At 48.9% G+C, this 27,443-nt stretch overlaps 2 protein-coding genes across 2 annotated transcripts in view; both read right to left on the minus strand.

Moving 5' to 3' along the window:
* Positions 1 to 3,379: 3,379 nt before the first annotated feature.
* On the minus strand, positions 3,380 to 4,768 carry INSM1 (INSM transcriptional repressor 1). Its single transcript, XM_041417229.1, is given in 3 exon segments — positions 3,380 to 4,610; positions 4,612 to 4,711; positions 4,714 to 4,768. Coding segments are annotated over 3 exon segments (1,386 nt in total).
* A 451-nt stretch (positions 4,769 to 5,219) lies between these two features.
* Positions 5,220 to 27,443, minus strand: part of CFAP61 (cilia and flagella associated protein 61) — an 83,172-nt gene continuing 60,948 nt past the window's right edge. The window contains exons 20-26 of the mRNA XM_041417153.1: positions 25,799 to 26,088; positions 22,271 to 22,598; positions 21,957 to 22,048; positions 20,068 to 20,273; positions 8,358 to 8,448; positions 5,664 to 5,935; positions 5,220 to 5,610 (exon numbers count right to left, since the gene is read on the minus strand). Coding sequence (XP_041273087.1) covers positions 5,220 to 5,610; positions 5,664 to 5,935; positions 8,358 to 8,448; positions 20,068 to 20,273; positions 21,957 to 22,048; positions 22,271 to 22,598; positions 25,799 to 26,088 — 1,670 coding nt within the window. The remainder of the gene's footprint in view (positions 5,611 to 5,663; positions 5,936 to 8,357; positions 8,449 to 20,067; positions 20,274 to 21,956; positions 22,049 to 22,270; positions 22,599 to 25,798; positions 26,089 to 27,443) is intronic.

The following is a 27,443-nucleotide window of genomic DNA, read 5'->3' on the forward strand; positions in this document are numbered from 1 at the left end:
CCTGTTCCTGCTGGATGCACCGGGAGCCATCAGCAGCTGATTTGTTAGCTGACGGCAGGAGGCTTTGTTTGCACAGCGCTGGCCGGCCGTGCTGCCAGGTGGCCAGGACATGGCACCCACCAGGCAACACCTGCATTCCCAGGGTCTGCTGCTGAGAGCTCCCTGGATTCAGCCGTGCTGCTCGGCCCCTGGGAGAGCCACCAAGCTACACATGGGCTTGGAACTTCACAGACACAGAGCAGGAGACAGAGCCCAGCAGAGGCCCAGTGCTAGGGGCCCGGGCAGTGGGACAGTGCAAGGCAGGAACTGGTGAGGTGAAAAGACACATCCACCCCCAAAATACTGTCCAAAGGATACTGGTGTGAGTGGGAGGCTTTGTAACCTGTCTTGGTGGTGCAATGCCCTTCACTGCCAGGTGGCATGAGATGCAAAATGGTACTGCTGATGGCTCCCTGCAAAACCCCTCGGGTAGCTGGGGCTCACCCTCACAAGGAACCTTTCTAGAAACCCCTCAGGCAGTCGGGGCTCAGCCTCACAAGGAACCTCTCCAGAAACCCCTTGGGCAGTCAGGGCTGAGCCTCACAAGGACCCAGTGGTGCAGATGAGGGGAGAAAGGCTGCAGTCACAAAGGCACAGCAGCTCTGCCCAGGTTGCTGCAGCCCAGGGAAAAGCAAATAACATCCCTTTAACGGGATGTTTGTGAACAGAGCCATTTCCAGTGTATTCCACTGTCACCTCTCTTTACTCCTTCCCAGCACAGGAGTCTCCAGTAATCACCCTTTCTGCTCAGCAGGAGATGCAATACGTCAGTGCCGATGGTTACCCAGACTGTTCAAAAAACCTGGGGAATTCTGGCCCTCAGAAATTTCAACTGATTCTTAGCAGGACAAACATGGATTTATCTGACTATTAGGAAATGGACAGCGGTATGAAGCTGTTGTTTTGTGGCCTACTCATCCCGCAGGCTTTGAGCACGGATTTCAGCAGGGACTCTGCTGTGACAGTGTGGATGGAGCCATTAGGCTTCTCCAGAGGATGTGCTGGGCATCGTCTGGAAATGGTGACCAGTGGCCTGAAAGGACAGCCACGTGTGTTGGCGAAGTCCCCTCAGGGAGCAGAGGACAGCTCCATGGACAGCTGCAACACCGTCTGCAACAGCCCAGGATCTGGGGCTTTCCAAGGCCAGGGAAGCCAGGAAAGGCAAAACTGCGCCTCTTGCCAGGCAGGCTTTGCTGCCTGCATCTCTCTGGCTGTGCTCTTTTCCAGTGCATCGATTTACAGCTAAAACCACAGCATTGCTTATGCCTGAAATAAGCCCTGGTACTACCAAATCAGTTTCCTAGGAATCAAAACAAGAGGAGCATACCCACACACTGGTACTGTTCAGCCTGACTGAACAAAAAAAACCCAAAAAACAGCAACACCAACAACAAAAAAAAAAAAAAAAAAAAAAAAAAACCAAAAAAAAAACACCAGAAAAACAAACCCCAAACAAAACTTTCTCTAGAAAGATGTTCTTTCTCTACAAGCTTTATCATAAAATGCTCAGCGTTCCTGGGAAACTTTCCTCCAGGAAGCTCCACCACCTGCCTTTCCCACAGTGAATCAGGGTTAGGGTTAGGAGTCTTTAGGTGACAGAAGATGGCAGGAACAGGCTGGAAACCTCTTCCAGGGAGCCAAAGGCTCAAAGGTATTGCTACCCCAAGATGGAGCAGCCCCAGTGTCCACACCAAGCCCTCAGAGCCCCCTGGCCCTTCATAGCCCAGTTTGGGAGCAGGGATTTGCTCTTGGGGCTGCCAACCAGATTTGCATGCTGTGAAGTTGGCTCTGTAGCTGCTCCTTCTGGCAAAGGGGGAGATGCTATAGGAACATACAACACCTGTCTGTGAGAGGGGTTTCACAAACTCTGCATGCACCTTCCTCACTTACACAGATTTTACAACATTTCTGACCAAACCCATCAAGATTCCCCCATACAAACACAAGCCCTGGAGACAGATCTATCTGCATAGATATGTATGTATCTATATACACAGTTATCGAAGGTTGCTGCAGAAACCCCACTGCAGGGCACAATGGACCAGGCAGGAGCTGGCTCCAGCCCTGCCAAGAAGCAGAGAAATGCCTGGCCTTCTTTGCACCAGCTCCACAGCTCACTGCCAAAGCAGGATGCCGCTGCTCTGCCGAGCCCCACACCAGCAGACACCCAGCAAACAGCACTCGTAGGCAGGGACATCTACAAGTTCTCCACTTACAGGTGCTGCCTCTCCTCGAGCTTTCCCTGCAACACCTTCCAGGGAAGGTACCTGGCAGCTCTCCCCCGCAGCAGAGCACAGGGCAGGCTGTGCCCAAAGGTGGCTAGAGCAGAGGCAGGGCTGGGGCTCCAGCCCATGGCCAGGGCACCCCTTTGCTCAGGGGGCAGCCTTCCCCCGGAGCCGCCGTGCTGCACCCTGCTCTTCTCCTCCCTTTAATTCCTTTTTAATTAATGTCATCAAACGGCACAGAGCAGGCTGGTGCCTATGGAGGCACCCTGCCAGCTGCAGTGCGGAGCCGGGTGCCAGCCCACCCTCCCATCCTCCCAGAGCCCCCAGGGCCAGCCCGGCAGGGAGAAGCAGGAGGGGTGGGGGCATGCTTGAATTTGAAAATATTTTATTCGAATAGTAAATAATTATACAGTTGAAACAGTTCTATCGAAGCACTCTATAAATAGCTAACAGTTAAGAAAATAATGTGTGTAGAAAAAGAGATTGCATCTAAAAGTAAGAGCTGTTGGTTGCACGGGATAAAATGGTTAAGATCATGTGTTATTCTAGGTATAAAAGTTAAAACCTTTTTAGCAGATCCCTTAAGAAAAAAAGATCTTCTAAAACGCACAGTGAAATGGCAGGTGGGGAGACAAAAAAGCGCATTAGAATATCTGCAATCAAATAATATCAATCTTCATAATTAATATAAATAAATAACAAATAAATAACATAATTACTCAAACCAACATATACAGATAGACAACTCATGAGCTACCTTAGTAAGGGCAAACGAACAGAAACAGAAAGTTGGCATGTCACAGTTAAGGCAGTTTCTACAGCATTTTCTGGAGACCATCAACAGCAGAGTCAAGGCATTTGTGGCTACACTAAAGAAAACGCTTGTTTCTCTCAAGCAGTTTGATCTGTTCACATCGATAAAAAACAGAGCAAAGGAACAAAATTAAAAAAAATTAAAAAAAAAATAAAAGAAAAAAAAAAAAGAAAAAAAGAAGAGAGAGACCCCGGGAAGGTAAGTGTAAAGCCAGATTCCAGCAGGTCACAAGCCGTATTAAAGCTAATCGTGTGGCGGCCCCGGGGGAGCAGCGCGGGGCGGCGGGGAAGGCACGGGCGGCTCAGCAGGCAGGGCGCAGCGGCACCTGGAGCAGGATGACCTGCCGGTTCTCCGAGGGGTGGCACTTGTTGATGTGCCGGGTGAGGCCGGGAGAGCTGTAGAAGGTGGCCGGGCAGTACTTGCAGGGGAAGACCTGGGCGGCGTGCAGGAGGCGCAGGTGCCGCTCCTGGCTGCTCTTGCTGGGGAAGGTCTCCCCGCAGACGGGGCAGAGGCGGCACTCGGCGGCAGGCAGCTCCTCGGCGCTGGGCTCCGGGGCCGGTGCGGGTACCGGGGCTGGCGTGGATGCCGGTGTAGCGTGCCCCAACAGGTGCTTGCGCAGGTAGGCTTGCCGGCGGAACCGCTTGGCGCAGCGGGGACACTCGAAGAGCCCCTCCTCGGAGCCCGCCTCCGAGGCTCCGCCAGGGCTCGGCGTGTCCCGCTCGCTGCCACTGCCACCGCTCGCCTCCTTCGGTGTCTCCTCCGCCGGGGCCGGGCCCGGGCCCGCGGCCGGTGCCCGGCCCGCCTCGGGGCCGCTCTTGGTGGCGGGCGGACGCGGTTTGTGCCAGCGGCGGTGGGAGGCGAGGTTGGCGGGGCAGGAGAAGACCTTGTCGCACTCGGGGCAGCGGTACTCCACCCGGACGATGCGGGAGCAGCGGTGCTGCGCCAGCGCGAAGGGGTCCCCGTACTCCTCCTTGCAGAGCTGGCAGATGAACTCGCCCAGCGGACGGGCGCAGCCGCCCCGTGCCTTGGCCGGCACCTCCACCGGGCCCTCCTTGATGCGCAGCCCCAGCACGGGCGAGGTGGTCACTTCGTCCTCGAAGGTCAGCTTGCGGATCGCCTTCGTCTTCTTGCCCGACGGGGCCTTCTGCCGCCCAGGCTCGGAGGCACCCGGCGGGCGCTTGGCGGGCAGCGGGCGGCCCGAGGCAGGCGGCGCGGCCGGGGCGGGCGGCGCGGGGACTCCACCGGGGCCGGGGTGGGCGGCGGGCGGCTCGGCGTGGCCAGCAGCTGCCCAGAGCTTGAGGTCAGCCGGGGCGAAGAGGATCGGGTCCATGGTGCCGGGCACGGCCGGCGCGGGGAAGGACTCGGCCGAGACGGGCGAGCCCAGGCTGAAGCCGCGCTCCAGGTACTTGTCCCTGCTGACGGGCCTCGTGGGGCTGTACAGCGCCTGCACGGCTGCATCGGGCGTCCCGAACGGCACCGGCGGCGGCGAGTCCCGCGGCAGGGGCGGCGGAGCGGCGGGGCAGGCGGCAGCAGCGCGCCCGGTACGACACGGGAGTGGGCCGCCGGCTGCGCTTCACCAGGAAGCCCCGGGGCATCTTCGCGCCGGCTCCGGGCCGGCGGCGGCCACGACGGAGGCTCCTAGCTCTGCCCGCGGCGCGGCCGCCGCCGCCTTTAAGCGGGCCGGGGCCATTGTTCGGGCCGGCGGCGGCGGGACGGGCCAATCAGCGGCGGCGGCGGGCAGCGGGTGGTGCTCTCGGGCCGCCCGCCAGCCAGGGCTGCGCCGCCGGCAAGCTCGGCACGGAGCACCGTCCGCTCTCGGCGGGCCGACTGTTTGCGGGGGCGGCCGGCACCGGGGTGCGGGGAGAGGGGAGTTCGGCGCAGGAGGAGGCGAAAGTGGCGCTTGTGGCGGCGGCGGCACAGAGGGGAGCGGGGCTGGCCGCCGGGGGTGCTGCCCAGCGGCGGCAGCAGGTGGCCAACGAAGGCTCTGTCCGAGCGGGAGGAATAACGAACGGGTCGTCAGGGCCCGGTCGAGCCCGGCAACCCTGCGAACGGAACAACTCCGCGCTGCTGCGGGGTCGGGGCAGGCGGAGCCACAGCCCCGGCCCGGTGGTAACCGAACCTGTTACTCTAACCCTAACGGGTTAGGCCCGCTTCCCGGTACAGGCAGGGACGGCGACGGTGGCGCTCGGTTTCAGCCCGAGACGCTGCGCGTCGGGTACGAGGTGCGACGGGGAACGGGCAGAGGCTCCCCGCTCCCCGCGCTCGGTGTGTAAGCAAACACGCGCGAAGCCCCCGAGGATGCGGCAGGTGCAGCCGTGGCGGGGAGAGCCCCGGGCCGCGGCCCCGCTCCCGCAGCCCTTTGTCCGCGGCGGCGCGGGGTTGCGCGCGGGGGGTCGCGGGGCCGCCCCGCAGGTGGCGGGCCGCGGCGCATTAGCATACAGCTGCGGCCCCGCGGGCACGCGCCGCCGCCTCCCCGCCGGGGCTACGAACCGAGACTCCCCTTCAGCGGTGGGGCTGCGCACCGAGATCTCCCTTCACCGACGGCGCTTCACACCGAGACCCCCGTCACTGCCGGGGCTGCGCACCGAGACCCCCCCTGCCCACGGCTGGGGCTGCGCACCGAGATCCCCGTCACTGCCAAGGCCGTGCACTGAGACCCCCGCCACGGCGAGACCCCGTTGTCCCCCGCGTCTCTCTTACCTGCAGCCGGCATCAGTCTGTAGGCATCGGTCGGGGCGTACATGGGCAGCTGGGCGCGGTGGAGGCGCAGGTAGCGCAGGACGGGCTCCCGAAGCGCCGGCGGGCCGGGTCTCTGCTCGGGGTGCTGCTCGGCGGCAGTGCGCTGCTGCCCGGGCACCTGCAGGACAGAGCTGTCAGTCAGACAGACGGGACTCGGAGCACACTCCGGAGACACCGAGCGTGGCAGCGGGGTCCCAGAACGGCCCGAAAACATGTCAGGGCTAGGATACAGGCAGCAGGGGGGGCGTGGAGTGGAGCTCGCACTGGTGGCACTGAGTACACCCTGCGGCCGGTGGTGCTCGACTGTTTGTTCCCCTCTCCCTCAAAAATAACCGGCCACAGGTACATGTGGAACAAACCCATGTGAGACCCCTGTCAGAGGGGTTTTGCCAGAGGAATTCCACACTTCCCCCAGCTCCATGCCCTATATTTACTGCGGCTTTTAACCGAGTCTCAGCACGGCCCAGCTGCAGCCAGAGCACCAGGCCATTATTCCTGACGGACAAGTGCTGTTCTGGTAGGTCTGGCACGGCACGCGTGCCCACGGCGTGCGGCAGCATCCAGCAGCTGATGGAGGTGCAGCCCCCAGCCCTGCCATCTGCATGTTTGCATCGCCGGGGCTGCGCACGCCGCCACAAACACATGGCTGCGATCCCCGAGGGGTAAACATGCCCCGTGCCAGCGGCCCTGCCAGAGCCCCGCGCTGCCAGGGCAGCCTCGGGTGACAATTTCAGCACAGGCTAAACGCACGGCCCCTGTCCCCAGAACATAAAATGGCTTTTCTATGCAGTTAGTGCTTCGATTAGCAAATATTTCTGCAAATATTACCCCTATTGCAGGACACCGATTTCCACTTTCTCTGGAAACTAACCAGAAATATCTGACTTCTGTGCATTTATGCCCACAGCTCTTAAATATCTTTTTCTCTCATTTTTAGCCTTCATTAGTAATTTTTCTGCATGCTGAAAAGAGCTAGAATATGAGCATCAGGGGACAAAAACAGTAGGTCTCTTACTTCATACAGAAATACAACCAGTCCTGAGGCATTTAAGAGATACTCCAAGAGCACATGGTAGCTACTCTGGATCTGGGAATGTGCCCAGAAGGAACATCAAATGAAAACATAAATTGTGACATTTAGTAAATATAGTTAAAACCACTGTGAAAAAAAATAAAAGTCCAAAATGCCAAATTTTCATTCAGATGGAGATACCATCACCTATGTCCATAGTAATCCTGACTCACACAGAGCTGCTTCCAGGCCATGCAGGGAGACTCTCTGTGTCAGGACTGCTGCCACAAAGACAGGGTAAGGCAAGTGAGTCCTTCATTTGCAGGGCACAAACTCCCCTCTCTCTCAAGCTGTTCACACTTACAGCACAACAAATAAGTTTGAACGATGGCAAGAAAAAGACTTCACATCAGGCCCCTCATTCTGCACACAACTTCATTTTGTACTCTTTTATAGAGGTGTTCCAAGACAGCCCAAATTAAACTGCACCAAGGCCCTTTCTGGGTCAGGACAACAGGAGGCAAATAGCTTTGAGCCCTTTGGGGAGGAGGCAGGGCTGAGCACGCGTGGCTGCAGCTGGGATGCAGCAGCATTGGGCCCTGGAGGTAGATGGGCCATGGGCTTCACTTCCTCCTGCCACCCTGCCTCCATTTACACTCAATTCCATTTGTTTTCCACAGAGTTAAAAACTCCTTGAGCACATGTTTAAAACCCAGTGCCACCATCTGGAACTGCATAGGTTAAACAAAGGCAGAGGCAGTGTGAGCAGGGACAGGGTGAAGTGCTCCCAGGTACTGGCTTGGAAGCACTGAAATCAGACCACAAACTCTGTTTGGGATCAGCCAGAAGTTCCTCAGGAGGTGGTGAAGGCAGCTCTGGGGGCTGCCTGACACCTGCTGTTATTAGTTCTCCCCATGGAGCACAGTGACTTTGGATTTTGGGCAGGCAGTTCCTGGCTGCTGAGGCTTTATGCCTCTGTTATGGTGCTAGGGCCAAAGCTGTAAAACAGCATTAGCAAACATTTTAATTCCACCCTTATTCAGGAAATCCACTTATCACTGAAAAAGCCAGTTGCTTTCACCCTTTGGACTACAAAAGCCATTCCCTGCAGTTAGGTGTTGAAAAACCTACCCACAGACTCAGCTGAGAGAGGTGTAGGATGGCCCATAGCATATTCCTATTAGGGAACACTCCTAAACCCAAGGGGGATACATGGACAAGCCAGGCTCCAGATTCCACTGGGTACTTGTACAAAATTGCAGCTATAATGCAAAAATACAGTCATGGACAACAAAGCAAGTTCGAGTTCTACTGGCAGATTTGAGAATATACCCAAACAAGAGAACTGAACACTGTGCTGTACATGGTGACCCCCCCCCATGAGGTACACAGTCTGCTCTGGCTTCCCCGAAGAGAGAGGTAAACAGAAACATAAAGCTTCAGGATACAGATGGGAGCAGAAATCAAAGTGACCAACACTAACAAATTACCTAAATAATAAAATGCACTCGCCAGTCATTTTTCTTACCTGTTCTGACATCAGGGTTTGGCGCAGTTCCTTCTGCAGATCAATAAACCGATCGTGATAGATGGCCAAGGACCAAGGTTCCCTGAAGTAGCTGGGTAAAAAAGAAGAAATTTAGTTATCTTGTGAACCTCTCATTAACCACTAATAAAGTATTTACCTGCTTTTTTGCCTTTATAAATTACAGTTCTGGACCCATCATGATCGTTTGTTCATAAAATGCCTCCTTGTAACAGCATGGTCAATCAATTCTTTTAATGGATGTTCCTGAGGTACAGCCAGCTTCAGTAATTACATTTAAAGTGGCTTAATTCAGAGCTGTGGCAAGACCCAGTGAAGAATCCTGATTTTATCAGAATTTAAAAGCCTGAAGACCTGTAAAGAACGGTGTCTCCATTATCTGTCCTCATTTGAGAAAAGCAGATTGCAGGATTAACTGAACTACTGCATAAACAAATTAAATTTGTGTAGACAATGACACAAATGTTGTTCATCATTAAGGTTTCTGGATTAATAAAAGCCAGAAAAACAGGCCACCACAGGGCTGCAATATGTTCTTTGCACTAGTGTGATGAAGCTAAATTGAACCGATTCTACGAGGAAGCTCTTGTAACTTTTTCTTTCAGTGACAGCATGCACAGCAGCATTCTTCCATGAAAAAGGAGGAAAAGGATGGAGAGGGCACTGCTCCCTGTAGAACCTCATGGCTGTAAATATAACTGGGGGCAGCCAGATTACAAAGCTGTGATTTACTTCTCTCTGTAATGAAAGATAAATTTTACAGGTCGGGTGAGATGCTCGGAGTGTAATTCTTGTCAATGCTCACAGCGGCCAGGAGGTGCCCCATGCTCATCTTCATAATGACCGAGCAGATGTCAGCAGGCTCACCTGGGAAGTTGGGAGAGGGGGGCATTGTGGTTGCCACCAACACCCATGCCTTGGGAATGGCAGCAGGACCCTGGCACTGCCCTCTGGAGCACAGGAACCTTCTCACCTGGTTCAGCTGTGTGGCCTTTAAGTGAGCACCTGCATAAGGCAACTTAAACATGCTACACAGATTTAATAATCCTGAGATACCTGTCCACAGAGAGCTAATGTGCAGTTTCCTCTCTGCAGATTTTACTTCCTCCATGTCCAAGGGCAGGATTTCCCCCTCCTGCTCTGAAAGACACCTCAGCTCTCCCTCACACCCATTAAAATGCTCTGTGCACCTGGCACAGCTTGGCTGGATGCCCATGTGCTTGGACCCTCTCTGTCCCAGACCCTCATTCCCCTCTGAATGCCAGGCTGGCTGGGGCTGCCTCTCGGAATCTGCTTGGTCTGCAGCACAGCAGGGCTCTCTCCCTCCCACAGACCTTTTCAAAGTATAAATATTTATGGACACCATTCCAAGCATCTCATCCTTGCTGTAGCAAGTGCTGCCTAGCTCAGGAGTTACTGGGACTGATGCTTGCCTGCTCATTTGGATATGCAGGTTAGGATGAGCTCAGTTTTAAGGATCCTTGTTTCAGTAACTGCACACCCCATAGGTCTGCAGAGAGCTGGAGAAAAACAAAATACCCCCCAACATTTAAAATCTCTTCTGTTTCAGAAGAAAACCCCACCCAATACAAACCTTTGTGAGCTCTCCCCCAACATTTAAAATCTCTTCAATTTCAGAAGAAAACCCCCACCCAATACAAACCTTTGTGAGCTCACTGTTGATAATAAATAGCATAGAGAGAAAGGGAGGTGTTATACAAGACTACATTAAGGTAATTAAAGACTCTATTTTTACTGATATGCTGTGGTAAAAGCTATGTTCTGCTGGCCGAATGTTTTGTCTTCAAGCTGGCATCTTAATTTAGACTATAATCCTGAGCAGATGATTTCCTCTCTCAACTGAGGTGCAACCTTCCCAACTGCCTTACCTCAGTTAAGGGGCTCACCTGCCTCACTGAGGTGTTGCACTTAATGCTCTTTGTAAATGTTTCAGGGCTGCTACATATTCCCACTATTGTCACCAGCTTCATCTATAACCACATCTTTACTGTTCTGGTCAATATCCACAGATTTGGAGCTCAAAACCTGAAATGTGCCACGCAGTTTGGAATCTTTAATGCAAATAAAATGCCTGGTTTTCAGGATCAAAGAATGCCTTGTCCATATTTTCTAGATAGACTGCCAGAAGGAGCTCCTAGTAACTAACATTTACTCCCAGACTTCCTTCACTTCCCCTCACCTGAAGAACACCAAGGGCCATTTGGAGATTCAGCTCACACAAACAATTCACTTTCTTTGCCGGCTCTATACTTCCATCTATTTATCTTTTCAGTTTGAATCACCTTTCTCAGGGGGTACACGGTGTTTTTGACAGAGCAGCTCTACATATGGCTGCTAAAGGGAAGCTTAATAATGAAAAACCCCATTTGAAACCAACAAGTTGACTTTCTGAGGCTCATTCTGAATTTTATTACCACTTCAGCAGCAGTCCCTCAGGGCAAGCCGTGGAAGGCTTCAAAGTATAAAGCTCTTCAGTGTACGAGACAGAGCTGGCACACTCCCAACAGGGGCTCAGCGGCTCCTCCGCTATCACAAGAACGGCATCTGCCACATGTGTTTGCACCATTTAGTCTTTCATAACCTGCCAGAGTGATCAGGCTAAATATGTACAAGATGACAGTGTCTGCCAGGAACATAAGGGGTGTGCAAACTTGGTCACTTCCTAGCGGGGATCCCTGCTGGAAGCCTTTATGGCGATGACAGCGATTGCGGGAAGGCGTTTGTGACGGGTGGGATGGAACGGGCTCCTGCAGAAGACAATGAACAACATCCTTTGCGTTGCTAAGGAGCTGGTCTCACCTTTCATTGACAAACAACATTTCAAGTCTGTTCTGCCTCATTTGTGAGGTGTAGCCTACATTAGATGAGAGGCAAGGAGGAAGGAAATATTTCGTGGTATCCTGTACAGAAGGCACGGAATCCTTCCCTTTGCAAGAGACATAAACAAAATGGGCAGAGCTGGGCACTTCTAGCAAGCAAAAATGGAGTGCATACATGGCCATCCATCTGAGAGCTGCCTAGAGTCACTCTCCATTTCATTTGCAGGAACACACCACATTTGGAGAAGAAGCCTCTGCCCCTGTGGAAGATGGTTCTTTGTCCTAGCAGCAAGGACCCAACACTGAGCTGCCACCTGAGTCAGGTCTGGTGGCATGGGGGTATGGCACTGGGGGGCAGCATGCATGGGGGCAGCAAACTGTGAAGCCATAACAATCTTTAATACTGAATGAAAAACCTTTAGAATAACACCCTTGTTTTGTGCAAGGACATGACAAAAAGGAAGTTATAAAGATAAGAAAAGAGATGAGTAATTTCAGCTCTGTGGTACATCCCCTACCTGCAGGGGAGCTTGTCCATGCCAACTGCTCCATGCTCTGGCCCAGGGTCTAGTTCCAGGGATCAATCCTGACCCCTGAGCTGTGTCTGCACTCTGGTGCCTTCTTGCTGCAAGGGGGCTGGGATGAGAAGGGGATTTGCCACTGCTCAAAGGGCAGGTGGCATCTTGTGATGGTGCCTTTGAAAAATCCCTCTGCAGACCGGAGTGTCAGTGACTACAGGTTTGGAGGATGATGTGTCCATGGCTCTTCTTATGCTTGCTACTCAGAACTTGCATGGATGGAAACAACACACCCAAATTAGACTCCTTGCATCCCTCCTACCCCTATCCTTCACCAACACACACACTCAAAGGAAGTTCAGAAACTCTGACAGCCTATGATGTGGGTTGAATCTGCAGTTCTCAATAAATGTCTCTAAGCAATCCTGAATACAGATTTCTTGAAATCCCATTTGTTTCTTCCCAAAGCCATCTACGAGTCACCAGTGCTCTGCCCTTGGTGCCATTAAGCCCAGTGGCCCTCTGGTGATGGCTGTGCCCTCAGCACCAGCACTGTGAGCACACACAGAGCAGCACTATGGCTTTTAGTACACAATACAAGCAGAGTCACTGATCAACTTAATCTCCTGGTAATCTGTAAGGAGTGGAGAGAGTCTTCTTTCCTCTCTGGACCTTCCCAAGCTTTGTTCAATGCAGGGAATTTTTAAGATAGACATTTGCCTTCCTAGGTTGAAATTTTTTTCTAAGAAGAAATGTAATGCTTGAAATGCAAAATTCTCCAGGCTGTTCATCTGAAAGATACTCTGTCCCTTCTCAAATTCTCAGACTTCAGGTCATACAAAGTCATTCTCCAGCATGTGTGGATGGCTCTGGTGGTGCCTCTCAGCGAGTCTCTCAGTGGTGCCTTTGGCATGTGATGGCCGAAGCTGGGAGGCCAGTCAGGCAGAGAAAGGCTGCTGCTCACACATCCCAGGAATACCCCAGGAGAACAAGCACAGAGGAGATTGAAAAGTTCAGCTGACACGGGCTCAAGTGGAACACAATTACACCAGGAGTGCCTACACAGAGCAGGGACTTCCACATCTCAGGAGTGGGAAGAGTAAAGTACTGTGGAGGGATGGGATGCAATGCAATTTCAATTTTCAATTCCTGACAATACTTCCCAACCACAGCTTGCAGATGAACAAGTCTTTTCTCCAACACCAGCACACAAGATGGAACATCCCATCTTGCCAGGAAAATTCAAAATGTTTTGTTTTGAGAACAATATATGCATGTGTTTAAGACTCTTAATTACAAAGATACATTAATACCAGCAAAAGATACAAAATGTTTCCTGATATACCTTGGATAGTTGGACCAGGAATCATAGTGTGTTAATTTAAAGACAATATAAATAAATGCTCCACTGAGCATTTCCTGCATTCATATGACCAATAATTTCAAAAGACAGCTTGTTTACATAGGTAAAAAGCAAGACCAATTTGTGTAAAATCCCCTAGAGCACCACCTGAGAGCATTGTTCTTCAGCACAAAGGACATAACATATTCCCTGACCTGCAATTTCTTAACGTTCACCTACAACTGCTGAACTGCAAACCAAAAGCCTGTTTGTAGCAAAAAGGGTCTTTACTTCCTTGCTCTGCAGTTCTGCTCCCTGAACACCTGCTTGTCCAGGTGTTTGAAAATCTCCTGTTAAATTCAGTGATCCAGGACTCTGTTACTGCTCTCACCCAGTAATTAGTGAAACCAACAGCCTTATGGACAATAAATCTGTGAGTGAATCCACCGAGCAGGTTCACAAAGTAACAACTGTGCTCACAAATTCACAAGCTGACATTTCTTTTGTCCCTTTTGAGAAGTAAACCCTGGAGAGGAAGCCTGTGCTTTTTTTACCTCTTCTCACAGAACCTGCAATGTCTTGTCTTTGGAAGATGACTGGTTTAAAAATTGTGGTTTACAATTCCCTTTTAAACATTGCTGTAATGTCAAACCAGATCAAAGGACAACTGCTCTTGCAGTTCTTGTTCTGGAAAAATGGCCACTGACTCCAGACCTCATTGAGGGGGACACTGCTCCTGCTGGCCCAGACCCAGCCTCCCCGGGGCTGTTGCAGGGACCTGCTGACGTCAGGGGGTGACACTGCACCACTCACCAGCATCCTCCCTCCGAATATGCTGGTGATCCATCATGACTGATAAATCAGCTCTGCTGCAGTTTTAATATCCTGGAAATGTTACAGCACTGCACCCAGAGGCACCTTCAAAAAGCAGATCCTGGTGTTGAGATAATGCAGCCCTTTCCTGTTCTCCTAAGTGGCCTCAGGAGAGACTCTCTGTTATTTCAGCACTGGTATTTGGTAAAGTTTAGACACCTTAGTAGATCACAGCAGTTATGGTGCACCAACTCTCACTGAACTGCTCTCTGAACTTCCTAACCTCTGTGCTCTTTAAAGCTGACACAGAAGCACTGCTGTCTGTGCTCTCTCTATGAGCACTTTGTGGCTGACCCTGAAATCAGGCTTACTGCATTTTTTTCACATACTGTTATTTCACACATAATGTATTATGGAAAATGATTTAAAGGAAATTAAACCCGAGGCACAAAACCATCAAACAGGCTGTGTGCAGGAGTATGATTGCTTTTCTGCAATTGTTTATGGATTCAATCATTCATAATGGTTTGCATAATTACTAATATGAATCAGCAAGGTTTGGCTGCAAATTAATGTGGCAGGGTTCAGCTGACAAGCTTTAACTTACTAATTTGAATGTGGGGTTTCTTAGTAACATGGATCTTCATTGGCAAGTTAGCTGCTCCTTTAAAACTACTTAATATCTGGAAATCTCCAGCCATTTGTATCGATTTGCTCTGTAAGTGCAGCTGTAGCAGTGCACTGCGGGGTTAGCGGTTAATTCCGGGAGCGAAAAAGCCGTTAGTGCTTTGATTCCCTTCAACGTGTTCCTCTTCCCTTACCCTCTCTCTCTTCAGGAAAAGCATACACATTTCCCTCTAATTAGGCTGCAGAATGTACAGAGCAGCACTGTCCCTCTCAGTCATGCTCACTACCTGTTACAGTTCCTTTCTGGTCTTTTTTAACCCTGCAGAAAAAATGTCTCACCGTCTGCCCGATGAACAAAAGCCTACGGTGGAGTCCCTCAAATGTAATCCCAGTGTGTTAATGGTGTGGGATCCAGCAGATTCCAGACAGCAGCAGGGCATTCTAGTGTTCCTCTTAACAAACAACCACTCTTCATTTCAGAAGGCTTGGGTTAAATCCAGCTTTTCCATGTAGCATGCATTTAATGTTTAAATAATCACTGATTATCCAGCCTGTAAGTAAAGAAATTCTCTCTACCTTTCAACAATAATGCTGAAAAGATCAAATGTTGTTCTTTTCCTTAATGCATTTGTTATATTGTGAGCTTTATTAGCATTGAGTCAATAAACAGTCCAGTGTGGTGTTTGTGCTTAAGTCTCACTGAATGACACTGCTTAGCAGATTACCTTCAGCCTAATGTTAACAACACCAGGATGTGGGAGTTGAACTTCAGTGGAAAAACCTAAATGGTTACTTCAAAATAAGTGAATTCAGTTCATGCAGCTCAAAGTACTTTTGAGCATTTAGCTTGTACAGTTAATATGAAACTGCAATGTGAAAATAAGAGACAGGGCTTGAAGAGAGCAGCCAAGGAAACATCTGGTGCTGTTATCCATGTTTACAGTTTCTGGGTGGATTTTCCAAAGCCTCTCAGGGAAAGGGAGCCTGACTCCCTTCACATATTCCTGCAGCATGTTTGGCAGCCTCATGTTCCATGGCCTGTCAGTACCTGGTGCAGTTGAAGCTGTGCCACTTTGTGTGATTTTTTTCAGGGTGCCCAGCTCCTGGACAGCAGCACGCAGGCTTGCTGAGAACCACCTGGCATGGATCTCCACAGATCCATGCATGGATCACCTGTTCCCCATCCTCAGTGAAAACTGAATCCTACCTGCACTTGGGCACTGGGGAGAAAACATTCCTTTGTGACTACAACGCACCTAAATCCCCTGTGCTTTTTGTCCTACACTCAAGTACTGCCATAAAACCCACTCTCCCAACTCCTTCTTGCCAAAGAGCCCTGATCATGTCTGCTGGGGGCTTCTCCCCCCTCATGGTGCCCAAGATCCCTGTGCAGAGCAAGCAAATTGTCCAGTTTGACAAGTCCTGGAAACGAAGCTATTGAAACAAAAAATAACCACCAGGTTTTGAGCTCTGCCCGGATGACCATGCCTGTGAGGTTCCTCTGCTCATCCCTCATTAAAACATGCCCTGCCTTTGTGCACTGCTCCCCAGGCCTGACCCTGTGCTCCCACCTTGTGCTGTCCTTGCCTCACCGCTGCTGTGAGTGCCACGTGACTGAGACACAAGAGGCATCTTCTGCATGTCATGGCTGACAACAAGTTCATTAATACACAATTAAAAAATCCCAAGTAAAAGCCACTCACACCTCATTTGCAAAACAAGCTCTTTAGGTATTTTAGAAACTAGTGGGTCAGATTTTTATGCATTTATGTTAGATTTGATTTTCATTAATGCCAAATGAACCTTACATGAAGCACTTCTATCTCAGATTAAAGGCATGATGCCAGTGAGCATTCGTTTGGTTGCTAAGTATCAGGAGACTCTTCTAATTATCTGTTTTGTACTTAAGATGCAGCAGAGGGAGATTCCACTGCTCTGTGGACATGTTCTATAACTTGGCAACTGCCTTGCAGCTGCCTTCAGCTCAGGAGGACACAAAAGGAATGCTGGTTGCATTCCTTCTCTGTGAAGTAGAGGACTGATGACCAGTAAATCTATAAACTTAAAAAGAAAAGAAAAAAAGCTTCAGACCTCTCTCTCCACCGTTCTCTTTTATCTGCTGCTAGGGCAATAATAATGGAAATAATCTGAAGGCCTTTCAGCAAGTGAGGGGGGCTAGGAGCATGGAGTACAGCATGGTATCCCTTCAGGGCACATTACCAGAATTTGCTTTCTTTTTTCTTCAGGAGAAGACTCCCTGCAAGAAAGAGCCTTGCTCTTGGGGATTCAAATTCTAGCTGACTTTTTGAGATGCAGCCTGATGGGAAATGAATAACAATTGCAGAAAACTCCTTCCTGAAGTGGATTCCAAATCTAGTGAGTAATGCCATTCAACTCACAGGTGATGAGTCTTTGGCTCCTACATTTTTTCCTGCCCTAGCATAGAAGAACTGCACTGAGAGGCCCCTCGGCTCAGAAATGCACTGGCTGCAGGCCCAGGTTCAAGGAGAGCACCCACTGCATGGCACGAGGCAACTGGAAGGGAGGACAATGTGTGCCCACTGCTTCATCTCCTCCAAGAGCCCAGCTACTGAGGCAGAGCAGTGACCAAGCCTTCCTTTGGTTGTGGGTCAAGTCCTGAAGCTTTTAAATCCTGCTGAACTCATACCCAAACCAATGGAACTTTTCTCCAGACAAAAGGAAATGTTGTTTCTCTCATTATTCCCATTAGCTATGGTTCCAGGCACACAACCAGAAGGAAGGACTTTGTCAAGTTTGTTGGATCTCAGAGGCCTGTTGTGAAAGCTAATTTGAGAATGGCATTGGCACATTCTGGCCAGGAAATCCAGTACCATGGGGTTAACTTTCAGCGCTTACACTGAACGCAAATCAGTGAGGAAATTCACTGCTAGGTGCAGTCTCTAATTATTTAAAAGATAATTTGCATGCTACACAGAAATAAATTAGCTCCCAGGTGACAGCTGTTCCACTGTGTCCATTCCTGGAACGAGATGCCATGCTGGGAAATCTAAATGCAGACCAAAAGATTAAAACACTGCATTTTCTTGCCTTGTAGGAAGGCTCTTCCCAAAAGAGAGGCATAAAGAAGAGAGGAGGGGAACAGATGTTTCCAACCATCAAGTTTACAAGCTGAACTAGCACACCACATTTTCACAGTTTCTATTTTTGTTTCACTGAGGGCACTTCACATCTTGCCAGTAGATGTGGATGCAAGTGTAACAGGTACTAGTTTAAAAGGAATGTTTTGAAATCCAAAGACAGGAACTCAGTCCTAACATCAGGTTTGTCATCAGGTTTGTGTCCATGTGGGATCCTCACAGACTACATGAACAAGCCAAAAACAGTTGTTCTTTCATCACACATACAGAAATCAGTGAATGCATTTTCCTATTCTGTACCGAAAGCCAACCAGGCACCACTTTTTCTCTACATAAAAGTCTCAGGACAACTCACAAGAGATGCTAAACCATTTTTCAGTGTAATGGTTTTCTAACAAACAGTCTTCTCATGGCTTGGTTTTAACAGCATCTATTGCACACTGCACACACATGTATGCACATTTTATGTGACACTGTACTGTAGGGAGGTAGATACGTTGCAGATGTGATATATTATGAGAGTACATTATACTGCCAGCCTTCCTGTTGCTCCATGTCCTTCTGAAAGCAGCAAATTTCTTTGCCAGCTTGCTGTGTGCCAGGACTGCTCCATGGGGATGCCAGGGAGTTTACCTGTTACACCTGCTGGAGAATGCTCCCTCCTCACAGGACAGACATGTGTAACAGAACACCAAACTGGGATGAGTGGGAGTGTCTCTGTGTGTGTGTTGAAGTGCCACAACAACCACATGAGCAAGGATTAAAGAGCAGCATATGTTCACTGCTGCAGAGCAACATATGGGAGTTCATTCATATGACCAAAGAGCAAGAAGAGAAGGAACAAATCTATCTAAAGATAAGGTAGAAAGAAGACTGAAAACAACTGGAGGCAATAAAAAAAAAACAGATAAGAAAAACCTGGCAACTGTAATTCAGGAATTCTGCCACAGGCTAATGAGAGGTAAGATAAAATAATGAGGCAAAAGGTCCCAAACAACATCATTGTCTAATGGCTGTAAAAGACAAGTCCAAAATTAGTTCATCATCACTAATTAAGGAGAGCTGAAGGGATGTGATGAGGCCCTGACACATGCTATCCCTCTGTGCAGCACACCAGTGATCCTTTGGTCAAGGTCAGGAAAATACTGCTACCTGTGCTGCAGGCTGAAATCCCAAAGCAGGATGATTTATTCTTCCAGATGTTACTGCTGGTGTGAAATTTGCTGGTGCATCTAACAAATGCCCCTGACCACACCTCAGCGTGGCTCACGGAAAAGGTGAGCTCACGAGGTGTGTACACACTGTAATGCCCCCGAAAGCACTGATGGTACCTTGCACAGCCTGAGGAGCTCTTCTAGTGCTCCAAATGCACCATCAGCATAAGCCATGACAAGGAGAGGAAATCAACTGCTTAGCCCATCTCTCATGCACTTGTGTCACCCTCCTTCAGTTCCTCTTCAACACTCCTTGACACTGTGCTGTTCAGGTGAACTTCACATCTGCTGTGCCCCGTTCCTCTCTTGTACAACAACCCCAACATTTGCTTTAAATTGTAATCAAGCCCTATGGCAGCAATATTCACAAGCATCTTCTGGACCACAGTACACCCTTCACAGCAAACTTTTACAAACTGTTATCTAAATAACAACATTTAATATGAAAAATTTTATACCATTTGTGCCTATCTTCTAATCACTTGTAAATAGAAGAAAATCAAACCTGGAAATGTTTCAGGCACCACATTGTATCACAGTGAAAACTGATCATTTGTTCCTGAGCCTGGCTTTCTGTCTCTACCCAGCTGATATAAGGCTGAACATCACTACTCCATCTGTGACAGTTTATGTTCCAAAGCACCATTTGTGAGGGATTTCTTCAAATGAAAATCAAAAGCAATGAAACATTCCCTCAGAGGAGATGGCACATGATTAGAACCAACCAGGCCGTTCAGTATCTCTCACCAGATAAAAATAGGAAGTTGTTGAGCATGACTATCACCGTGAGTTATGTAAAATCTCCCTACAAACCTCTGGCTTGAAAATTTGATTCAAAGCCACAAAAATACTTTTAAAATCAACTTTTGAACATGAATCTTCAGTAATAAAAGATTGTTCAGGTTCAGCCTAATGATTAACTAACCTACTGAATATTCTAACCAAAAGTGATAAAGACACCTAAATGCTTGTTCAGATGAAAGATAGTCAAGTCAACCATTGCTCTTCCTCTAAGTAAATCTCAGACACACAGCTCTTTCTAGGAAGGTCTTTGGGACTTGCATTTTTACTGACAATTTTGCTAAAGAATGGAAAAATCTTTTTAAATCTGTTTTTCTACCTTTTGTTCCAAGGGAAAACAGCCAAAAGACAAAGCACAATAAGACAAACGTGAAATTCTGCCAGAAGGTAGATTTTGGGCACAAGGAGCTCCTCTCACCTGTAGAGGTCTGTGAGCTGCCCGGCCCTCCAGCGGTAATACAGATCATTGAGGAGGCGCTCGTGCTGTCCGTACAAGCAGATGTAGTTGGAGACAGGGAAGGGCTCCTTGGAAAAGCAGGTGATGCTGTCCACCATATTGTATCTGCTGAAGTGTATCCTGAAGTAATTCCCATGACTGGCCTCCCCGGTTACAATCTCCATCCCCTGGAACAGAAAACACCAGGAAAGCTGTGGAGACAGCAGAACAGCTGACCTGGCACACGCACAGGGTCAGCGAGGCCTTCCCAGCCCCTAGACATCACTGCTTAATGTCCACAATCCTCCTGTTAAAATCCAGAGACCACTCCTGGCACAGCGGGGCATGTCGCTGTGGTTTGGACACAGATTTTCCATGTGGTTTGGTTTGGTTACTGCCCGTCCCACTGTCACTGCAGACACCTGGGGGATCCAGGCCCTCCGGCTGTGCTGGCGGTTGTGACACCGGATCCGCAGGGACCTGTGACCTCCTGGAGCAGCAGCTGGAGTCAGGAGGGATGACCTGGGGCATCCCAAACAACACTGGATAGCTCTGTTTGGGTAACTCAAGTGAACCCTGTTCAGCCTCCTTTAGGACACAGAGCACACACATGACATATCACGTTTACTGTCAATAAAAGAACACCAATATTGGACATTCACACTCACTGTAGCATTTAGCTTCAGCTACTTCAATCAATCACTTAGATTAAAATGTAAAAATTTCCTTCAAATCTCACATTGAAGTGGGATGATCAGATAGCTTGAAGCTATTTTTTCCAGCTGTATTCCTGTCACAGTTTTATACATTTCAACAACCTGTTGCTAGGCTACAGAAACCTTTAGTATTTCCACACCTAAGCTAGTACCTTTCACTAGCTTCTCTTACTTTTTTCTTAGAAAATTCTTTTAGGATTTATGAAGTTTCTGGAGTGGCTTAAAAAAATATCGTCCCTTTTCAGGTAATCAGCAGGTAATCAGAGTGGCAGCAAAATAAGTCTAATCATATTCTAGCAATTTGGAGTAAAAAAACCAATTCCTCTCTCTGACAGTCTTTTCTGCTCTCCACTACATGCTGCTTTGGATGGCTCATCCTGGATCTGAAAAGCAAGGTGAGCCATGCTTTGATTCCTCTCCCTAAACCATTTTCTTTTTAAAAAGCCCATTTGTTTCATTGCTGTTCAGGTTTCAGAATCAGCACTGAAGTAGCTTTTTAAAAGCTGCTCTTTAAATCAACTGCAAAAATGGCCTTGATGCAGAAATTCCCAAGGAAAAAGGTAGAATCTATGTGAAAGAGGATCTTGCCTAGGTGGAAAGTCATCTCTGGCTTTAAAAGACATTAATCTAGTCCTTTTCTTGCCCCAAGTCAGATTCTCCAGTAAGAGAAACACTCCCATGTTTTTATCCTGGGAAAATCTCCCATGTAGCCCAGCATGGGGAGTTCCCCCTGTGCCCTGTTCCAAGACAACTCTCACAGCTGCAGGACTTGCTATGTTCTAGCAGCACAGAGCATCTCTTCCACAATACTTCCTGCTCTTCTAGAAATCAGCTGAATCTCCCTGCCAGACTGCCATCATCTGTATGCACTTGCAGCACATACTGCAGGGAGCAAAGAAGGCTGAAAGCATGAAATGCTGCTAATACTGTCCTGTGTCCTCTGCAAGGAAACCAGACATCTTTGGAGAAAGCCAAGTATCAGGAAGTGTGGAAAGGAACACCCAAGAGGTTCAGTTAGTTCTGTGACTGCTCCTGATTTTCTCTCCAGCTGTACCTGGTGTATACTGTGCTTCCAGAACCACCTACCCTAAACAGGAACATCTTTTCAAACAAACAGGGAGGACAAAACAAGAAAAGTTCCATTATTTAACTTACATAATCACACTGGTCATGTTCTGCATCCAAGGGCATGGGGATTCCAGGCTTGGAAATATGCAAGTAGTTATAACCTCCAGGAAGAACACCACCTGCCATAAATGAAAATATGAGATTTATTAAGTCATTAACAATGAAGAAAATAATGTATTTGTTCATCCTCCTTCTGCCATTATCTTTTTCCAGTATGTAAGGAGCCTTGAGTGCTGTACTGCCATGAGATGGCACCTGAGGTGAGACAGACCTGCCTGTATATAGAAGAGCAAAAATACTGAGAGGGGCTGGAAATGTGACAGAAATCCAGCTGGACATACCTTGAACTTTACACCTTCTGTATATGGGGATGAGTCTGTCTGAACCTTCTGGTGGCTCGGAACTGGGCTGAGGGGATGAATCAAAGAGACTCAGCATGGAAGCAGCAAGCTCAAAGCCAATCTCCCTGGAGTTGAAGTTGCTGTGGGTTAATTCATCCCTATAGTATCTCCTGGAGAACTTTGTCAGAGGACCTGCAGCCCTGATGCTGGCATCATTGGTGTGGAATTTGGCATCGATCACAACTTTTCCATCAAAGACAAGGCAAGCATCAGTGATAGCCTCAAAGGTTTCATAATCCAGAGTCCTGTAGGCAAAGCTAAAAAATGCCTAAAAAGAGATGTAAAAAAGTGAAGATAATTTTATATTACTTACTGGATGATTTCATAAATCAAAACCCAGACTTTATTCTGAATGTTACTTTACAAAACAAGAACATGAAATACAGTGTGATTTCAGCCACACTGTCACAGCAGAGAGGTCCTTCTGATCCAGCATTTACAGCTACCAAAGTTAAGACTAAGACAGAAGAAAGGAGAATTACTAAACTAGACTCATCTGCTTCTGGTTATTAGATAGTTAAAAACTCCAACATTTGCACATCAAACAGCCTGAGTGGCTCTGCATGTTTTTTGCATGTGTTAGTCCAAGCATGGAACATAGATGTGAACCTTTTGTGAAGTTTGTTTTCTTTCAAATGCTCAAGCCAACCTGAAACCCCAAGGAACAGAAAAGCACCCATGTACTTGGAATTTAGCAGGATAATTGCACATTACAAGGGTTTTCCCAACTGTTGAGCCTGTTTACCAGCAAACTGAGTTACTTTGGCTAACCAGCACATGGACAGTCAATGAAATGGAAAGATCAGAAATTAAACTTGTTCAGAAGGAAAAGTCTTCCTTATTTCAGCTACAGCAGCAGAATTTCAGTCAGTGGAAGCTGCAGAGGCCAAGGACCCTAAATACATAAATTCCTGCTCTAAGTCTCAAAGAAAAAAAAACGTCATGTGATAATTCTCTCCTTTTGTTTTCTCATGGCATGGGCACAGTCCCTGACCTGAGGCACAAGGAAGCAGAGCTCCTCTCCCCCCATAGAAGCTGGGACAGCATGACCAGCATGGCAAAGGAGGTGGTGCTGGGAGCAGACAGCAGGTGGGGGAGAAGCAACAACCATGAGCAGCATCCTCAAGGCTTTCTCTGGCAAATGATAAACTGAGAGCTGGCAGAACACAATCCCCAAATGAGTGTAAGTCAAGAGTGCCCACTGGCTACAGGGAGGTGAAAGGAATAAGAATGACAAGGCTGAGAGATGTTTTGAACAAGACCACAGTGTGCAAAGGGCCCAGATGAAGACACTGTTCCAAGGGTCTGTGAAGTCCCAGAGCCCTCACACTGAGCTTTTCCTGAGTCAGTGAAACTCATGGGAGTGAGTTTCAGTGCCCTCAGCCCACATACTGTGTGTGCCCTCAGCTTTTAAAACCATCAGACAACTAATTGCTGCTCTTACAGCAAGAAATATTCCTTTACTGGCTGAAGAAAGGATGGAAGGGTCTCAGATGAGCACATTTTCCCTTGCCATCTTCATTCTGAACAGTCCAAGACTTAATTGTGCCAGGCCAAAGCAGCATCTGTAAACTGTCCTTCCCTTAGCACCAGCTCAGGATAAATCTGGACTGTTACCCAGTTGTACCCCCAAAGAACTTTCTTGGGGACTAAGGACAAGTGTCAGATACTCGAATGCCTGAAAGAAAAGGCACAGGGAGCTGGAAATTTTAGCAGCACTGGCATAAGCAGAGATGGGGCAGTGAAGGAGCCAGAGCCCCTGGGCTTGTTCATAGATAAACTAAGTGATTAACTGTGCACAGCTGAGAGAATTTTGACCATCTCAGGGAGCCAAAAATCAAGGAAGCTCTGCCCATGAGGGCAAGAGGACCACACAGCCCCACATCCTGCCAGCTGACAGGCAGGACAGTGTCACTAGAGGGGAGGGCTGCAACCTCCAGGTGGGAGCCATCTGTCAGCCTGGGCAGGAGGTAGGGAAGAGGGAGGCTGCTGCTTTAGGGAAAGAAGAGATTTTCTCCTGTTGTTTTTATCCTGCAGGACTCAACAAATTAAGTCCCCAAGAACTGCCAATCAACAGTTGATACTGGCTGAAATCCCAAAAGGCCCAGAGCTGCTGCAGAGACGATTCCTGCAGAGCCTGGCCTCTTGTGAGTGCAGCTGCCTTCCCGGTGTAGCTGCTCTCCAGAGCCTGCTCCTCGTCTGAGTCCAGCCTCCCACATGGCTGGAGGCAGTTACAGGAGCCTTGCATGGCAGCTGAACTGGTTTTGGAGAATACAAAGCCCTCAACATCACAAGTAATTGCAGGTCTTTCATCTTGGAGGCTGTGAAAGAGAGACCTCCACAGGGAAGGACCGTGGATGGAGGAAGGAGGAGCATGGGGCACAAACAGGAGAAAGAAACCCCAAGGCAAGGGGCATCTGAAGGAACAGTGCAGGCCATGCTGACAAGGTGGTGGGGAAACGAGGGGGCTGAAGGGGAGCTGGTCAGTAGATACCAAGCTGCAAAACCAAGAACCACGTTGAGATTTTTGTGGACGGATAAAAATAGAGAGATTTCAAGGAAAAAGGAGAGAACTTAAAAAGCTGCATACAGGGAGAGAGTGGGAGGAACATCACTACTGATATGGAGACCAAAGTCAGGAGACTGCTATGGACAGAAGTGCTGTGTGAGGTCTTCACCCTTATCACAAATGGCTTAACCATCCCTATGTGAAAAAGCAAAGGGCTGCAGAGCAGGGAGGCCAGCAGGGACCCCAACACCTGGGAAGCTCTCTGGAAGAGGCACAGGGCTCACCCTCTCCACAGTTAACCCCAACAGCTGCACAGAGGAGGGCACGCACAGCGGGGAGTGCAGAGGGTCTTGGTGGCTCCCTATGGATGCAGGTTTTGAAGTGACTCACTCCTGTGGATTAGCCCAATAAAGGAAAACAGAAATATGCTGGCCCTTAGGAAAGGCTAGAACCTGTACCCAGTCTCAGAGCAGAGCCACACCTGTGAACATGCCGACAGCTTCCGTAAGATATTGGTACTGGAAGTGAAAAAAAGTGCAATCATTGATGCAGAGGAAAAGGAACTTGCTTAAAATATATTTTCATTGTTACATACTATCCCAGTGTTTTTGGCCTCTACTATGACAAATGCACATAACTATAGACAAGAGTAACTGCACATTTAAATAAGAAAAGGATTTCTGGAATTACTTTGAAAATTATTTAAGAGTATTTGTCACTCAGCAGTCACAATTACTTGTGTGTCAGGTGACTTAAATACATTTTAATCCATATCAGTCAGGACATTAACAATAGGTTTATTCGGATTTAAAAAAAAAATCATTGAGACTAACAAGTGAATATTCCATCTCCTAGAGACAATGAGGAAATAGATAAATCTGTGAGGGAGCAGGTAAATTTGATGCCTTTTGTGTTAAAAAAACCAGCCTGAAGGAGAGGCGTGGGAAGCGCGTACTTACTGAGCACTGCAGGTGGAGGAGGTGAGAGGCAGAGGTGAAGGCAGCCCAGGTGATGAGGCCACGGTCACCCTGTCCCCACTGTGTCAGGACGCTGTCCGGGTGCACGGCCACGCCCGCCTCTGCCAGGGTCTCCCCCAGGGCGCGCTCCAGGCTGGCGTCGGCGAGGCAGGGACCGGCAGAGCTGAGCGGAGCCTGCACAAGATGGATGCGGGAACCATCAATCCCTAAGGACAAGAGGCTTTCTACCGTGGTGTACATGTCAATTGTATTCCCATAGACAATGACGTTCCCTAAAAAGAAAAAAAAAGGGCAAAAGATATCTAAGACACACAATGAAAACCTTATTAGTATAACTCAGATGATAATAACATGGAATTGCACTCTTTGACCCTCTTGTTTCTCTGAAGCTATGAAGCAAACAATGTTACCTAGCAACAGCAGCTAAGATAATTTAGTGAAGAATCTGTACAAAACATCCCACAAAGTAGGCAAGTACTTAACACAGAAATATTATATTCATCCTGACCCCATAATCTCAATTATTTTGATTGAAAAGCCTCTAGGGGTAAATAAATAAATAAATAACTGTTTTTATTTTGTTCTCCCCTCTCTCCCTAATTTTGCTCATTCAAAGGACTGAAAAAGGGGGGAGCAGACAGAATCAAATTCAATACAGCATTCAGAAAACACCCACAAACCATGGGAAGGCCAAATTATAGAAAACAAGCCCTTGTGCCACATGGAGGTCACCAGTGCTGCCACTCCCTTCTGCCAAAGCCTGATCTCCAGAGAATGGGGATGGCCCCGCAGAGTACCTGTCCCCGGTGGTGAGGAGAGCTCGGCACAACTCTGAAGGCAGCTGCACATGGCACAATGCCCAGCCCAGAGCCAGTTCCATCCCTGCTCACTGCTGGGAGCTCAGCAAGCTGCAGGCAGCCATCCATCCAAGCAGCTGCCATGACAGCAGCATGTAGCAACTGCTGTTCCTTCTGCAGAGCATCAGCACCAGCACAGAAACAACTCCTGAATCCAGCTCCATCCTCCTGCCCCGGGCAAAGGGAGCTCAGACCTGATCAATCCCTCCTGCCTGGCACTGCAGAGCTGCAGGACAGGGCCTTGCTCATTCTTGTCCCAACCTGCTGCTACTTCAAATGGCACAGTCAGAGCTGAGCAGGAACATGAGGAGGGGAGGGTCTGTTCTGTGTGAGCACGATGGGGCTCTCCAGCCTAAGGGCTAAAGCCCTCCTGACAATAAGAGAGGCAGAGCTGGGAGGCAGCAGAGCAGCTGTGTATTTTATCTCAGGATGGTTTCATATAAAACACACCAACATTCCTCTGAGCAAGACTGAGACGTGCTCCTCTCCCCTTCATTCCCTCTGCCCCCTTCTCGGAACAGGAAGCATTTGTCTGTTGTGTGATCCACTAAGCCTTTAAGGAACCCAGGCAAAATGGAACTCCTCTCCTGGAGATAAGGACCTTCATCTGAGGGCCAGAGCCCAGCCCTGCAAGCTCTCTGTGCACACTCAGCTGCACCAGCCCTGAGCAAGTGGCAGGGTCTAGAGGGAGGCAGGACACCTCCACCTGCCTGCCCATGTCCACATCACCTCCTGTGTTTCAGATCTGACCTGTCAGTGCAAGGATGACT

The sequence above is a fragment of the Onychostruthus taczanowskii genome, unplaced genomic scaffold (assembly GCF_017590055.1).
Source record: "Onychostruthus taczanowskii isolate IOZ18803 unplaced genomic scaffold, ASM1759005v1 scaffold55, whole genome shotgun sequence".
Taxonomy (NCBI): Eukaryota; Metazoa; Chordata; class Aves; order Passeriformes; family Passeridae; genus Onychostruthus; species Onychostruthus taczanowskii.